Genomic DNA, 15,936 nt, shown 5'->3' on the forward strand with positions numbered 1-15,936 from the left:
GTATAAATCTGACAAACTTAATATTTTCACTTACCGGAATGTCTTATCAAGGCTCACACTTAAGCCAATATAGAAGTTATTTCCCCAATCTTTATAAAAAATCTAAAATACACAAACACAAAATAAGAATAAGAATAGAATAAGAATAAGAATAAAGAGAATAAAAAGCTTCAATGAGATGTAAAAATAACAGATTCCAAACAAACAAGTACTTAAAAATACTTTTGTTTTAGTTGTACGGTTACATAGTATGCAGTGTGCATGGATTCACTGGGATTATGTGCTTGAACTGCAAAATGTAAAATTTTCATCCAATTTCTAGTATTTAAATAAAAATAAAAGCAGAATGGAATGAAAAAGAAATGGAGTAAAATACTATGTTAATATTAAAAAAAAAAAAAAAGCCTCAGGCAGGTTATAAAATAAAGCAGTATTTTAAAGAGTTTTAGGAAAATATAGTGAGAATTTGCCAAAATGTTACACGTAAATGGTGGAGTTTAGTAGTTAGTCATGTGGAGGACAGGAAGGAATCATTGGTTTTCAGTAGTATGAAAACTGTTTACAAAAGATTATCCTAACTAGGTTATTCACTTCCTGTTAGAAATTAGTCTGGCTTAAATATTTTATTGAAATTCCAAAATCCATTTTGACAACAAGAGGGAAAAAGCTCTTTTTTTGGGGGGGGGAAGGGGGGGGGGGAAATTCTGTGAAGAGAATGAGGTGGAAAACAAACAAGCTAGCTCTAGCTTTCAGATAAACAGAATGGGATTTTTGAAAGTTACACTCTGGGAGTGCTCCTACAAAGAAACTGAGGATTTGTCTACATGTAGCAATTTTTTATCAAAATAATGATCATGGTAAAGCTTCTAAGTAGATAAACCCATGAAAAGTGTCACTGATTTTTTATGATGGGGACCAGTTTCTAATATTTCAGAAGCCAGGTGAAAAAGATGCTTCAGTGCAGGACAGAACTGTGCATTTTTGAAGTAAAGCAAGTTTCTTACATATTTCCAAAGAAATGTTCTTTCACTTTCACCCTCAATGATGGCAAGATCACCACCATTCTTCTTGCAGTAGTCCCTCGCTTTTTCCATAGCCATTGCTTCCTTGCTAAAGTAGTATTCCTTATGATTATATATTATCCAGTCATCTTCACTAACAATATATTCATAATCTGCAAGATAAATCATTAAGCAGAGTGTCTGTAATAGACATTACCGTCATCATATGAAAACTTCTTTCTGTTAGTAGAAGTACATGACTTACCGAATGTGTATGTAGGTTCTGGTTTCAACGATGCTCCTGCAATATAAATCAATATCTGAGTATATTACATCTCTCAATTAAATATATCTATTACATTGTTAGGATTTAAAATCCTATCAATACAACAAATCCTAGAGGTTACTCTGTTTATTTTTTTTTCAGAGAATTTCTAAAAATATCTGGAAAAAAAGTGTTACACTCAGCAGTGTTAGAGCCAACACAAGTTAAGCTTACAGAAACTATGCATGATTTAGACTACCTGATTTCACTTCTTCAACATGCTGCATGTACATTGTAAACTTACACATGTATCTTATGAATGAATTTGTTGTTTTCAGCTGCTTTTATTTAAATTGAAATGTACTGTGTTTCATTGTACTTGATGGCATACTAGCTTTACGGCATGCAGACATTGTGGTTTGACATGGAGAGGATGTTCTTAATTTTTTCTAAACACTTCTGAAAGGAAAAAAAAAGAAAAAAAAAAAGTCATCTTACCTTTTTTTATTTGGCAAACATAGTCCTGCATATGTTCACAAAATAAATCGTTCCAGTTCATATCATTGTAGCCATTAAACACTCCACATTTTTCATTTCCATCATAATTGTTTGGTTCTCCATTTGCCCATTTTTCAAAATTTACCTATAGTGGAAATACAGCTTCATTAGTACTCTTCTGAAACAAAACAATTGTCTTATATTATCTTGTTAAAGAAGAACCAAGTACAATGTACCAAGTACATCTTGGTAAAGAAGTACATCATTTGATTTCATGATCCATGCTTTGGTGCCAGACCCTGTAAGAAGGACCTGACCATTGTACAGAATGGTCATCATGCTGTGTGTAACTACAAGCTATGCTAGTAAGAAAAGTTGTTGTCCTTGTTTTTATCAGGAGATATGAACTTGTCCTGTTAAGGTCTAGAAAGAAACATCTAATAATCTTCCTCTGATCCCCAGGTTGATTATTCAGCTCTGATGTTTCAGCCTGAGAAATCTATAAATTCTGTGGTACAGACTTGGGCCTTGCATTGTTCTGTCAGAGAGCAAGGGCCACAAAGCTTAGCTTGACTAGATATATACAGTTATTTCTAACAGTGAATGTCAAATGGGAATATAAAGATCAGTACAACCAGAGCTGCTAAAACCAAGATAGACAATAATCACAGAATCACAGAATACTCTAGGTTGGAAGAGACCTCCAAGATCACCGAGTCCAACCTCTGACCTAACACTAACAATTCCTCCACTAAACAATATCACTAAGCTCTACATCTAAACGTCTTTTAAAGACCTCCAGGGATGGTGACTCCATCACTTCCCTGGGCAGCCCATTCCAATGTCTAACAACCCTTTCAGTAAAGAAGTTCTTCCTAATATACAACATAAACCTCCCCTGGCGCAACATTTTTGTCCATTCCCGCTCGTCCTCTCACCAGGCACGTGGGAGAATAGACCAACCCCCACCTCACTACAGCCTCCTTTAATTTACCTGTAGAGAGCAATAAGGTCACCCCTGAGCCTCCTTTTCTCCAGGCTGAACAAACCCAGCTCCCTCAGCTGTTCCTTGTAAGACTTGTTCTCCACACCCTTCACCAGCTTCGTTGCCCTCCTCTGGACTCTCTTGAGCACCTCGATGTCCTTCTTGTAGTGAGGAGCCCAAAACTGAACACGGTACACAAGGTGCAGCCTCACCAGAGCTGAGTAAAGTGGGACAATCACTTCCCTAGCCCTGCTGGCCACACTGCTTCTTATGCAAGCCACGGTGCTGTTGGCCTTCTTGGCCACCTGAGCGCACTGCTGGCTCATATTCAGCCAACTGTCAACCAATACTCCCAGCTCCTTCTCTGCCTGGCATCTCTCCAGCCACTCATCTCCCAGCCTGTAGTGCTGCTTGGGGTTGTTGTGCCCCAGGTGCAGGACCTGGCACTTGGCCTTGTTGAACTTCATACAATTGGCCTCAGCCCATCGGTGCAGCCTATCCAGATCCTCCTGCAGAGCCTTCCTACCCTTGAGCAAATCGACACATGCACCTAACGTGGTGTCATCTGCAAACTTACTGAGGGTGCACTCGATCCCTTCATCCAGATCATCGATAAAGATATTAAAGAGGACAGGCCATAGTACTGAGCCCTGGGGGATGCCACTAGTGACCAGCCTCCAGCTGGATTTGTATTGTATATGTATATAAGTATTATTCTAAGTATGTATATGTATATAAGTATTATTATAAGTAAATAAGAGTATTCTTATAAGAAAGTATCACCATCTTTGGTGATGTTATTTCATTGTTATAAAAAACATACTGCTGTGTGGGATTGTAAACTAACAAAAGATAAAAACTAATTCCTAGAGTGGGACTAGGAAGTTAGGATTTATACTCACTTGTGGTTATACTCACTTGTGGGTCTGTCTGCCAAGATATATATGGAGTATGAGCAAAAAAGCTGGAAGAGATTATTTACTCACTGGTGAGCCGTCACTCCATGTAAATCCTCCATCAGAGTCCAAAGCACTTAAACCCATCCAGTAAGACAAGTGAAGATAATCCCTCTTCCTGAATGATTATGCACAAATACCACAATCACAGTGTAAAACAGAGATGGAAAATACATATCATTACATTATCAGTGTTTTGGTACTTGAAGTACCGTTTAAGACATTCATATTATGTAATCATTCCATTTATGTACACCCTGGTATTGCACATGGCAGGAAACAGGGACACGAAGAGTTGCACGGGGAGGATCATAGATAACACAATACCATAAATTCTGAGTTAAGTGAAAATATTTTTGAAGGTCTCAGTCCCCCAAAGAAACTTAGGCGTCCAAACTCAGACCTGCCTGTAGTCATATGCTTGAGTTAAACATTTATATAAATACATCAATAGGTCTGGCTTCCCTTAGTCTCCATTGTTTTTCCCATAGCTAAAGAAAGAATTGCACCTTTCACAGCACAAAGTGTTCTTTTAATCAAGACTATTTAATCTACTTGTCTGTTACAAATGAGCTAAAAAGATCAGGTTTCTCTTTTTGAACTAAACTCAGTTTAAACCAATTTTGCTGATGCTTCTTTCATTTTTATATATTCAGGCTACTTCCACACAGAGATGCATCTACACAGAGGCCTGTCAAGAAACCCTTTTCTCGCCTCTCTCTACCTCTTTAGTTCTGCCAATTTGACAAGATACATATATTGTCTTTCCAAAGTAGAAAATGATCACCAGAAATTCTTTATGTCTTATAGAAAGATCACTTATTAAAAATGCTTTCCTTCCTAAACAGTTGATTTTGCAGATACTTACATGCCAGCTATTAGAGTTTGTTCTTCTTCACTGTGAATGCATGCCAAATCTCCTCCAATGGCTCTGCAAAAATCTCTTGCTCCAAACCATGTTTCCATCTTCTCCCTTCCTCTCTGAAAAATCTGTGAAAAGTAGGCAGTTAAACACTGTCTCGGATATTAACAGAAATTTGGAAACAGCATTCTGTCTTTCTTCTGGTCTCCCAGCCTTAAGTTTTATCACTTGCCCTTTAGTTCAGTCGTGCCACCATAACTGTGAAGTCACCTAACAAATTTGGTTATCACAACTCTGCTTTTCCCATCATCTCAGAGTCCCTGTGGTCCAAACTTCAATTCCATCTGCATACACCAGTTCCAGCACAACACAGCCTCAACACACATGCATGGCTGGAGATGTGTTACAGCAGACTACTGACCAGGTAAGCAGGGTAAAATCCCCCTTCCATGCACAGACAAAACACATTTTTTATTGACATGACAAGTGCTTTCCTTCAGACGTTAAACACCTACTTTGAAGCAAAAGCTGCTCTGAGGAACAGAATGCCATCCCTCCAGGCAGGACGGGAGTGGGGGATTCGTTGCAGGGGGTGGAGGGGTCACTCCCTCCACCAGCTGCTTGCACAGAAACATATTTTTTTCTTCACAGTTGAGAATATCCCATAATCCAGCTGAAGTTCCTGTTCTCATGGCCACGCAGCCTGGCTCCTTTCCTTCATGAAAGACAATTTTTTTAAAATCTTATTGATAAATAGCTGCATCTTTTCAAGGCATATGCTATCTACTTAAAAGGTATCTGTTCCCACTGCATTTGGATGTCAGTAGTCTACATGCACTTGAATTAATTTATAATCCGATTTCTTCTATATTATACTATGACTTACTATGACTCACCAAAATATCTAAACCACCAGACAACAAAGAGTGAATGATATCAGCAGACACCTACAGTCTCAGGTGACCTCTTGAATGGGCTACCATGATTCCCAATTCAACCACTTGAGCACAAACAGAAGTTGCCTGGTTGTTTCTGCACATTTATGGCAGCAGAGCTTCAAAACCACCCTATAGCTTCTAAACCCCAAATTTCTGGCCAGCCATAGCAGAAATTCTGCATCCCTGGTCATGGAGGTGCTGCTGCCCTGCAGTGCCTACCTGGCATCCCTACGTTCCAGTGGGTGAAGATGACCGTGTCCCCACTAGCCCACTTGAATGTCCCCTCCTCTTCCGTGTCTGAGAGGCCAATCCAGAAATGTTTTGCTGGATTAAATCCAATTACAGAAGTCAAAAAAGCCTGTTCATATCTGTGAAGAATAAGCACTAAAGTAATGTACGAATGCAATTTCACATTTCTTCGAACAGTTCATTGTAGCAAATGTGGTAAAGTTAAGAAGAATTGTTAATATGTTGGAAAAATAAGCATGGGTTGAAGCCAGCATAATGGTCTTAATATTATAGGTCTTATTATTACATAAATTATTTTACAATTTGGAATGTAAATCTGTTTAGAATTTAAAGTGATTCTACTCTCCCTTTGTAGTGTACATTTAACAGCATAAACCAAATGATACTTGGGTTAATGCATTTGTGTTATTCATTCTTTACAAATAAGTAATACAATGTTTTACTGAGCTTCAACATAAGGCTTAGATATTTAATTTTTTTAATATAGGAAAAAAAGCTTTTATTCTAAAAAGGGTAATTTTTCAGATCTTTCTGTTACAAAGAAGTCTGAAAAGTTCATATCCTCAAGAAGTAAATAGTTCCACGTTTATCTGTTTAGTTTTAATTCAATGAGTTTTAAAACAGTCTGGCAGCTTTGGGTTGCTAGGGGTTGACTCAAATTTTTTATTCTTGGGTTCCACAAGAGTGTAGGGGAGTAGCAGCTGTGGCTTGAACACTGATATTTATGACATACCATCCCCTGTTTCATTTTGTAAATTGGTTCTACTTTATATTTTCCACCAAAGGGGTGGTAAAACACTGGACACTGTTAATAACTGCAAAATGGGAAGAGATGACTTTTTGGCTTGGTTGCACGTTTGAAAGGACAAGAATTACATTTCCATACCTGTCAGTCACAGTAGCCAGGTAAGCTTTATTTTCTTCACAGATTTGTTTTGCTTCTGAAAATGTTGCTGGTAACTGCCCAGTGGAGTAGCAGTAAAAGCCGTGCTTCATCCAGCCCTGTCGGTGCGAACAGCAGAGATGCAAGGGGGGATGTCAGATTGCTCACCACAGTGCACTTCTAAAAGCCACATTAAAACCAGAGCCCAAGCCAAAATCAGCCTCAGAAGCCATGAGACAAAATGAAGAGGCTAATCAAATACAGCTTTGTTCATTGCCCCTTGAAAGGGGTCTTTGTGAGTAATGGGCCATGGTTGTTACAGCTTGGAGCTGGAGAGCATGCTCACAGTCACCGTGCAGCTCCTCCTGTAAAGCCTGCTCTGCTGTCATGTTGTGTAAGTGCAGCTATTGTAAAAGGCCATGCTGCAAACAACCTGCAACATAGTTGGCTCTGATATTCCTCCCTTCTGACAGGATGGGTTGATTGAACTGAGATGGCTGTGTACAACCCATGAGATAGAGCCTGAAAATATAATGACATGCTGGCATGGGTGAAGGGACCAGCTCTGCACGGCAAGAGAGCTGACTGAAGTGCATGTATAATCAAGGAAAAAAAAAAAAAAAAGAAAGAAAAAAAAAAAAGAGCAATGTTTCTAAATTTTATTTAAATAAAGAAATAAAAGCATCCCCATTAATCTGAGAAGTACCAATAATACGAATTAACAGTTTTCTAGGGTTCCACAAAGAACTGTCAAAATAATTGATGTCTATGATACTTACCATCATGGAAGTGAAAGTGAGACGCAATTACCCTTCACTGCTTTTGTTTTACACTTACTTTCTGGCAGCCCGGGTAAATAACCTCAGCCTCCCCTGATTCTTCTGCCAAAGGTTTTCTTTTACAGATGTAACCAAGTTTTGTTTCACAAGCACTGTCAGCCCAAGCTCCATCCTGAGCATAGTAAGAAGAAACAACAAAGAGAAGTGAAATCTAGTGAAAATCTGGATCCAACAGGAATTTTTACCGTTATCATTACCACTTCTATCTTCATATGGCTAAGGTTGGTTCAGCATGTCTACACCTTGAAAATTTGTCCAAACCTCTCAAACAAGGAACACAACAAACAGAGGGCCACATTTCCTCAGAGGTATGAGAATTAGGGCTGCATGCGGCTAATAAATAATAAAGGTTCAGCGGCTAATGAGAAAAGTAAGGAAATACTCTATTCTACCCTATTCTCACCACTGTAGGATTATAAAAACAGTATGTGCATCTACCCAGACTACACTAGCAAGAAGTGCAAGAGAAATTAAAAATAAAATATTAAAAATATATTATTCGTCTTTCTCCATAACGTTATGATATGTCATTTTAAAGTGAGCATAAAACAGGCTGCAATTTTTTGAACCAATTTTTTTGTGCTTCCAGTAATATGAGCTTCCAGATTAGCTGAAAACTGTATGTGTTGATGCTTTAGGGGAAACATAAGAAAGTCCCTGTTCCAATACCAACACTATACAGTTATGATCATCCATGCTGAATGCAGAAGTTGAGTTACTTCAACCAATTTCGGATGGGAGATTTGTTTCTACTATTAGAAAGCAGCCCATGTCTCAGCACAGTGTGTCACTTCCTGTACTTCACCATGCCGTCTTTCTAAATCTGGTCTCCAGTCATCTGTCTTCCTCCTCACTAAGACATTCTGAATCAAACTAAATTCCTAAAAACATTTAAAACCTTTGTCCTTTTTATTTTTTTTTTTATTATTATTTTTTTTTTTTGTCACAGACTTTTCCCTTTTGGGGGGCACAAAAGACTAAAGAAAGCATGAAGGAGAGAAGGAAAAGAAGGAAAGAAGAAGTAGTACCTCTCTATTCATAACAATGCACACTGCCTTATTCCTTGTATGGGTCGGCTGGTTGTGATGCCACCTGGTGTACGTCACAGGTGTCCCATCACTCCATTCAAAATACATTTGAAACCTGAAGTCATTTAGACCAATCCACAGCTCATCATCTGGCTCTGGAAACATAAAGTTAATTGTTGGCATTGGTTTGTCTTAAAATGGAGCAATCCTGTCTCACATCTACAGTTGACTGAACAAGGAGTTTATAAAAATAAATAAAATCATGAATAAAATGATTTTTCATGAATAAAATGAGTAGTGGAAACAGTATAATTCCAGATTAAAAAAAAAAAAAAAAAAAAAAAGTAGAAATACTCACTGTACCCAAGCTGAGACACTATAAAACTGTACTCCTCAATATTATGAATACTCGTCAGGTCTCCGTCTTCTTTTCTACAAGATGACTGGGCTTGTTTCCATATTTTGGGTGTTCTGTAAATTCTGTAGCAATGGCCTCTATAGGCCACCCATTCTCTGGGGCACTTAACAGGTTTAACATCACCTAAAAAAAATATTTCAAACAATTTGTGTGCAGCCATGCTCAGTGCTTTCTGTCCATCAAAAAGAAAATTCCTGAACTGACATCTGAGATATTGGAGTACATAATGGTAAAGAAGACAAACAAAGCTGGGAGGATCACAAAGAATGCAAAAGAGGATTTTTCCATCAGTACAATATTGTGTTGGGAGCTACCCAAAAGCTCTTTTTACAAAATGACATTAATACTAATTAATTTGGCACGGAAACTTGCAGGGTACAACTCTATGTTAAATCCATGATGTGCTGGGTACAGCCATGTTTTCCAACATGGGGCCTCTTTTTCTACCCAGACAGAGGTCTTGATGAATTGTGGAGATTTTCTGATTTTCTCTGCAAACACCAAGTCCTTGGCAACCACTTCGAGCTCCTGAATAGCCCAGGACATATACAAGATCGCCCAAACGTGTTCTTGTTATATCAGACATGTTAGAAATGCCAGCCAAACACAAATGCAGTGCACTTTCTTCAGAAGCTGTGTCTTGGTATGAATTTAGTGTCATCAAGTACCTTTCACTTCCTTGAAGGTTCACATAGTCTACACCTATATCATATATTGAAGAGGGCAGGGTGTACGCTCAGCATTGGCAAGTGATCAGCCACGTTGTTCAATTTTGATCACAGTCCCCAAACACATTTTTGCCCTTTGAAAGCTTGCGTTCCCCTAGACAACATCCTGGCATGGATGGAGGTGAGCACATGTCAGTAAGCTGTCTGGATGCAGCCCTAGTATATAGGATGATGTGCCATTCATCCCCCAAGCCAGTGAATAGCTTGTATACTATTATATGTATTGTCAGGGGAATTATGATAGAGCTAGTAGCTTGCTGGGAATTCCTAGGTGAAGTAACTGCTAACTGTTCTTTTCCCATAGATAAGACTACCTTACCTCAGGTAAAAAGGGAACTCAATTGGGAAAAATTCCAGTCCCAAGATCCGACTTTTTCTTTTTGGAACAGAGCAGGAATGCTCAGAGAGAGAAGAGGGAGCCTGAACTTTGGCTCACCACCTTTTTGCAAGACTTGTCATTAGTGTGTTTTGCAAAGCACAGAATATTCAGCAGTATTTTGACATCTGGATCGCATGACTAAATGCGTGACCCTACCTTTTTTGGTAACCTGGGATCTTTTCAAAAGTATCTTTGGTTGAACAACATTTAGGCATCATCTTTAAAATGAATTGGAAAATGAAAGTCCTCCCACGTCAGGGAGGACCATGTCATTTCATACATGGCACCTTCCTGGTATTTCTCACTCAATTAAAAATAGAATTCTTTATCCTCCATCATACCTGGGGTAATAGTGGAGGAGTCCACAGTAGAGGAGTTTCTCTTCTGGCAAATATATCCCAGTTTCCGATCACAGTCCTGGTTTTCCCATTTGCCATTCCTGCCTTGGAATGTCCCACACATTTTTATATGTTCCACAGATGGATTTCCTTTAGGAAAGAGTCAAAATATACAGATAATCCCTCTGTTAATGTTGAAAATGTTTGTCTCACCACAGGAGGGAATGGGCAAGTATTTCACAGCAACAAAGCCGCTGGTGTATTATTCTTCAGAGTGATAATTCCCAAGAGAGGTGATGAGGGGACAACAATGAGACAGCACTAATGAGACTTACCCCTCTTATCACATGCACTGTTTAAGCAGAAATTCAACATGTTTGAAATACTGCAGAGTACAGAAAAACACTTTATAAAAACTCAGCTAAGCACAATTCCCCATGGGGTAGTAGTATTGCTAAAACTCATCATCCTGTGCTGTTAAACACTGGACATGAAATGCATATTTAATTCCATGTGAGTTCTTGTCCTTTAAATTTCCCAGTAGCCACAACTGCTACTCTGAAAGTACACAATGTGGCAACATGAACAATGATGAATTAGATCCTAAGAAATATAGTGGAAATGTTAAGATACCAAAACTTATCACACAAATGTCATAATTGATACATGAGAAAGACAATTAAAGTGCATTTTATATGATGTTTATCTTATTTTTTTTCTTTATATCAATATTCATGAGTTTTTTGTTTTGTTTGAATAATACTTGCAAAGAGAAAGCTGTAGGTGGAAAATCAAACATTGAATGAGGTGCAAATACTTGTCGATAATACTTTTTTTTTTCTTTTTTGGATGAGCTTCCTGCTTTTTCTGGGTAATTCAGAATTAATGATGATACATTGATCCATCTCAGGTGTGACCCCTATTACTGTAATACCCTACTTTTATCATAATCTTTTGTAACCTGTGAAAATTCTGTGATACCAAAGGAATTAGATAACAGGAATTTAGGGAAGAGAAGAGAATTTTGGCCCAATGCCTTTCATCATTTCAAATAAGCACACTCACCTGGAGCCCAGTTTAGATATCTGAAAGGACTACCCCCAGTCCATTCCCAGCCACCATTAAGTGTGTTGACAAGACCAGTCCAGAGCTTGGCATTGAAACCCAGATCATTAGTGAGCCCTACATGTACAAAAGAAATGAAGTTATTAAAGGCCTCTGATAAGTTATCAAATAAAACTTGTCACTTGGACCTATTTTCACAGGGTGAATATATGTATCCATGTTAAAGCTCATTTTAAACACATGCATCAACGTGTTAACACTTTTTTTTTCCTTTACCTAATAAAAACATTTCTTCATGAAGGTCCGTAACACTTAATAATTCTGCATTCTGCTGCTGGCAGCTTTGCTTTGCTTGGTGCCATGTCAGAAGTGAGTTTGAGTTTATCTGATAGTAGGTTCCTGTCAAAGGATTTGTTTTCCAAAAGTCTTTGTGGATGGTGTCTATAAATATGAAAAAGCAATTTGACAAGACAATGGCGCTTGTTAATACAGAAATATATATATATATAATATATATATTACTGACTAAAACAGTGTAACTTTTGGTAGGTAGGTTTTCCACCTTGTACGTGCTTTATCCATTCAATATTAATAATGCATCAATAACATAATGAATTATTTCTCCTTACAATTCTAATTTTTCTACATTCATCCTGTCCCTCTCCATTTATATCTCACCTACATCTTTCACAGTTCAGTCCACATCAACCCACTCACTGATCTATTCCCTGTTCCACATACAGAAAATCTTGGTCTCCACATCCATTTCTTGGGAGCCCTCTTACCCCATATCCCACATGCCTCATCCCTTGCACTTCTTTCTGCCTTTCATTTGCCCTAACTTTCTTCTCATCCAGGCCTCTGGTTTCTCTTCCTTTTTCCACCAGTCCCAGTCCGCACCCTCACAGTACTCTCCACATCTACCAGTGTTGGGAGGCAGGGTAAGCCCACTCCTCAGCTGAAGAAGCAATGAGTAGGCAGAGCAGGCACTCCAGGTCATATCGCACCGCTCAACTAGGCTAGCCAGAACTGAGCTTGCTGTCCAATACCACTGCCACATCCTGAGCAGATTTTGACCATGAGATAGGATGAAAATTTTACTGAATGCCTTTCTTGAAATCTTTCTGAATACATTACCTTTTAATGGGCAATATCCAAAGCGTTGGTCTTTATCAAAATCCGAAGAAGTTGCACACCAGAGAGAGTCTGCATCATCACTCCGAGCAATGCACTCTGCATACCATTTACCATTGAGCTTGAAAGGGAATACACAAGGAGCACCAAAAGTATTTCCTCCCAGTGTATACATATCTGTGGAGAGAAACAGATCAAAAGCACTCAGTTTGTATCTGGTGTTGACCACTGTGTGCAGCACTCCATGGACACTGCCAAGTTGTACAAGAGCTGATGTGGAGAAAGCAGGTCAATACTTCATTACTACAACGTTTTACAAGGCTGTTATGCCAATTAGGTATGGTTGGGGCGAGATGTTCAAAATTAACTCTCAAATAGCCTTGATTTGGCCCTCAGCCAAATTTCTGTCAAACATTTCATTTCTATCTGGACTGCTGTTTCAGTAGTGCTCATGACTCAGCTCATTGCACGTATATTTCTGTCCTCAGATGATGTTTAGGATCTTTTCTTTTTTTTTTTCCTGTATGTTTGAAGAGGCTTGGAAAGCTATTAGTATGTTTTTTATTGTTCTAAATCAGAGGAAGGTATATTTTAAGTTCAGAAGTGACTGCTGGAAAGTGACAATCCTATCTCTACTCAGGCTAGCTTGCTGATATAAATGACAACTTATGGTCAAACCAAATCAGAACAACAATAAACATTTAAATATAACAGAATTCACCATTTCTTCCACAAAAGGATCAGATTGATTTTGAAAGTCACAGATTCCCTCCAGTGATGCTGTACAAAAAGATTTCCCATTCTCTCTGTTGATTTCATCATAGGCCTTTGCCATTTCATTCTTTCATTTGACAAAAACACACTTTCTGAGGTGAGCAGAAAAGTATACAATCCTATTTGCATTGCATTGTTACTCTCTGTAGTCATTTCTGTTACTGGTGTCACTGTACCATAAGGATGGCTGCATGACAAACAGGGGGTGGAATGTTTTTTGTAAATAGGAGCAGCTAAGTTACCTAGAAATAGAGATTAATTTTCACTACTCACCCTCATAGTGCTGGGAGCACACACTGTGTGTGGTTCCATGGATTTTCCACCTGCTCCCTTTGCCTGTTCCTTTGGACAGCCTGATTTTCTTTCCCCTCCCTTTTCCATAGTTGAGAAATAAATCATTGCCTTTAATTGCAAGGGTTTCATTTCTACATCCCCACTGCTGAAGGTCGTTCGTCCTGTTGCAGGTTTCCAATGTGACGGCAACCTCGTCTTCCTTGGCAAGTGCTCCCAGGCACAGCTTCATCCCCATGCTGAGCAGATGCATGGCAGATATCCACCTGAACTGCTGGAACTCGTTGTGCTCATCACAAGGAGCTGTTATGACTGAGCTAGTGTTCTGAGCTTGGGCACAGAGCTTGCTGTCTTCATTATAGATTAGAAATTTTCCACTATCTATAAAGCAAAATCAGAATGCAAATATTTGAGGAGAGATGCAGTAGGAGAAAGGTCAGTTATTTGCTATTTGACAGCTTGCTACAACAAAAAATTGAATATTCAGAGTCAATAGAGAAAGAAATCCAGGGAGTTTGATCAGCAGTATCAAGGACATTCATCAAAATGTTCTGAAGATACATACAATACAGAAGCTGGAAATATAACACTCATAATAATTTTTTTTCATCTTCACAGCCTTCCTTAAAGCACATTGTTCTCCAAATGCTAATCAAAAATGTCATTTATTTTCCATTAAAAAACTTTTTAAGTTTCAAACTTTCATCACCACACAGCATGTTAGATAGGTTTTAATTTTGCAAGTAAAAGGGCTTCTTGCTTTAGAACTATTAAAAATATTTTACTCAAGATTCAACCATTTTTATATTTGGCCAAGAATGACATCACGGTTTGCAGCTCATCAAACAAAAGCAGTGATTTTCACTTTTAGCTATTTATCTTGGAACTTTTTGGCAACAGAGCAAAAAGTCATTTCTTCACAGAGTTCAGATTGTGCATTTCTCAGGAGGGAAACCACAACTTGCAGCATCATCACTTCAGTCCTGAGCACAGCTAAGCCACGCGTCCTAGATGCCATTAATAGCTGCAATGTAAATAGAAATGTGAAGTGCAGCACAGCACAGCTTTGTTTCCAAAGACCACCTGCAACAACAGGGCAAGATTTCAGCCTGCACCAAACCTTGAATATTTTTGCTTCTGGTCTTGTAACTCTCAGCTCCCCTGTAAGCGACAGCAACATCATCCAGCTTGCTCTGCTGTGCCATTGAGCTTTACTGGCACCCAAACTTTTCTACCAGGAGTGAGATAGTTAAATGGGGCTTCAGAACCCCAGCATCCCGGGGCTGCCAGAGAGCCATCAAACAGCCTTGGTGACATTCCTCTGAAGGGCTGAAGGTCAGAACAACCAGACAGCATTTCCCCTGGCACAGCTCTCCTGCTGCAGTGGAGCTTCAGCAGGTTAGCAGGGACAGCTTGGTCTTGTCCAAAAACTTGCACAGAGGAAATTCTCCCATTGTGGGTTAGATCGGTACTGCTGGTTATGCAAGAGCACCGGGCTCCCAGCAGCCCTTCAGCTGGGAGCTTCACGGGAGAAAGCATGGCACATACGGGATTGTGTTTTGCCTCTCAGCAGTAGGAGCTCCTGAAATCTACTAGCAGCTTTCTAGGTCCTTCCTAAAGACATCAGCTTGGAAATGGGATTCCAATAAACAACTCATGCCATAGTTATGTGAGCTAAGAAAGTCAATGCACACATCAGCCAGTGGTCCTGTGCCTGCTGAGAGGACAATGTCTTGTATCTCTGAGCAGATTTGCCCTCCAGTGGAGTAATTTCAGGTCAGCTATGTGCCCATTCAGCTGGCTGATTTCGAAGACTCAGCACTCCTTAGGCTATGCCCGCACCTGTTGGCATATTTCTTTCACTCAAACACCTCCTTGAAAACTAGATTAGGGAAACAGAGTGCCTATACAGGTAACTGTGGATTTAGGAGCTGAATGAAACTGTTCCAAATCACATGCTGCAATCAGATCTAAGCTGCACTATCTCTCCATGAAGAAAGATGTCAGGAAAGCACGAGAAAGCACAATTGCGAACCCTCACACTCCATAGAGGACAAAGACTTACCGGGCACTTGAAGAGCTGTACTAAAGGAAAAGAGAAAAGCCAGGAGCAGGCAGACAGCCATTGCCAGGTGTTTCATTCCTTTCTCCCCTTCACCTCAAAGTGATGCTGAAGCCCACGCTTGTGCCTTGTAAGAAAACCCTTCTGCACTGACCCAGATTAACAAATCCTTTTCAGCTTTTCCGACTTGATAGATACAGGGAAGTTCGGGTCTGCAAATAAGGAACTGGATTGTGTCATGTA

At 39.3% G+C, this 15,936-nt stretch overlaps 1 protein-coding gene across 1 annotated transcript in view; it reads right to left on the reverse strand.

Annotated features, from left to right (window-relative positions):
• LOC137852258 (macrophage mannose receptor 1-like) overlaps positions 1–15,896 on the reverse strand; it is a 33,461-nt gene extending 17,565 nt beyond the window's left edge. Inside the window, exons 1-18 of the mRNA XM_068673815.1 lie at positions 15,697–15,896; positions 13,614–14,012; positions 12,570–12,743; positions 11,709–11,873; positions 11,433–11,549; positions 10,371–10,517; positions 8,863–9,045; positions 8,505–8,659; positions 7,475–7,588; positions 6,641–6,756; positions 5,725–5,873; positions 5,083–5,282; positions 4,574–4,695; positions 3,736–3,823; positions 1,765–1,909; positions 1,267–1,302; positions 1,005–1,174; positions 35–102 (exon numbers count right to left, since the gene is read on the reverse strand). Coding sequence (XP_068529916.1) covers positions 35–102; positions 1,005–1,174; positions 1,267–1,302; positions 1,765–1,909; positions 3,736–3,823; positions 4,574–4,695; positions 5,083–5,282; positions 5,725–5,873; positions 6,641–6,756; positions 7,475–7,588; positions 8,505–8,659; positions 8,863–9,045; positions 10,371–10,517; positions 11,433–11,549; positions 11,709–11,873; positions 12,570–12,743; positions 13,614–14,012; positions 15,697–15,772 — 2,624 coding nt within the window. The 5' untranslated portion in view covers positions 15,773–15,896. The remainder of the gene's footprint in view (positions 1–34; positions 103–1,004; positions 1,175–1,266; positions 1,303–1,764; positions 1,910–3,735; positions 3,824–4,573; positions 4,696–5,082; positions 5,283–5,724; positions 5,874–6,640; positions 6,757–7,474; positions 7,589–8,504; positions 8,660–8,862; positions 9,046–10,370; positions 10,518–11,432; positions 11,550–11,708; positions 11,874–12,569; positions 12,744–13,613; positions 14,013–15,696) is intronic.
• Between the last annotated feature and the right edge of the window lie 40 nt (positions 15,897–15,936).

The sequence above is a fragment of the Anas acuta genome, chromosome 2 (genome assembly GCF_963932015.1).
Source record: "Anas acuta chromosome 2, bAnaAcu1.1, whole genome shotgun sequence".
Classification (NCBI taxonomy): domain Eukaryota; kingdom Metazoa; phylum Chordata; class Aves; order Anseriformes; family Anatidae; genus Anas; species Anas acuta.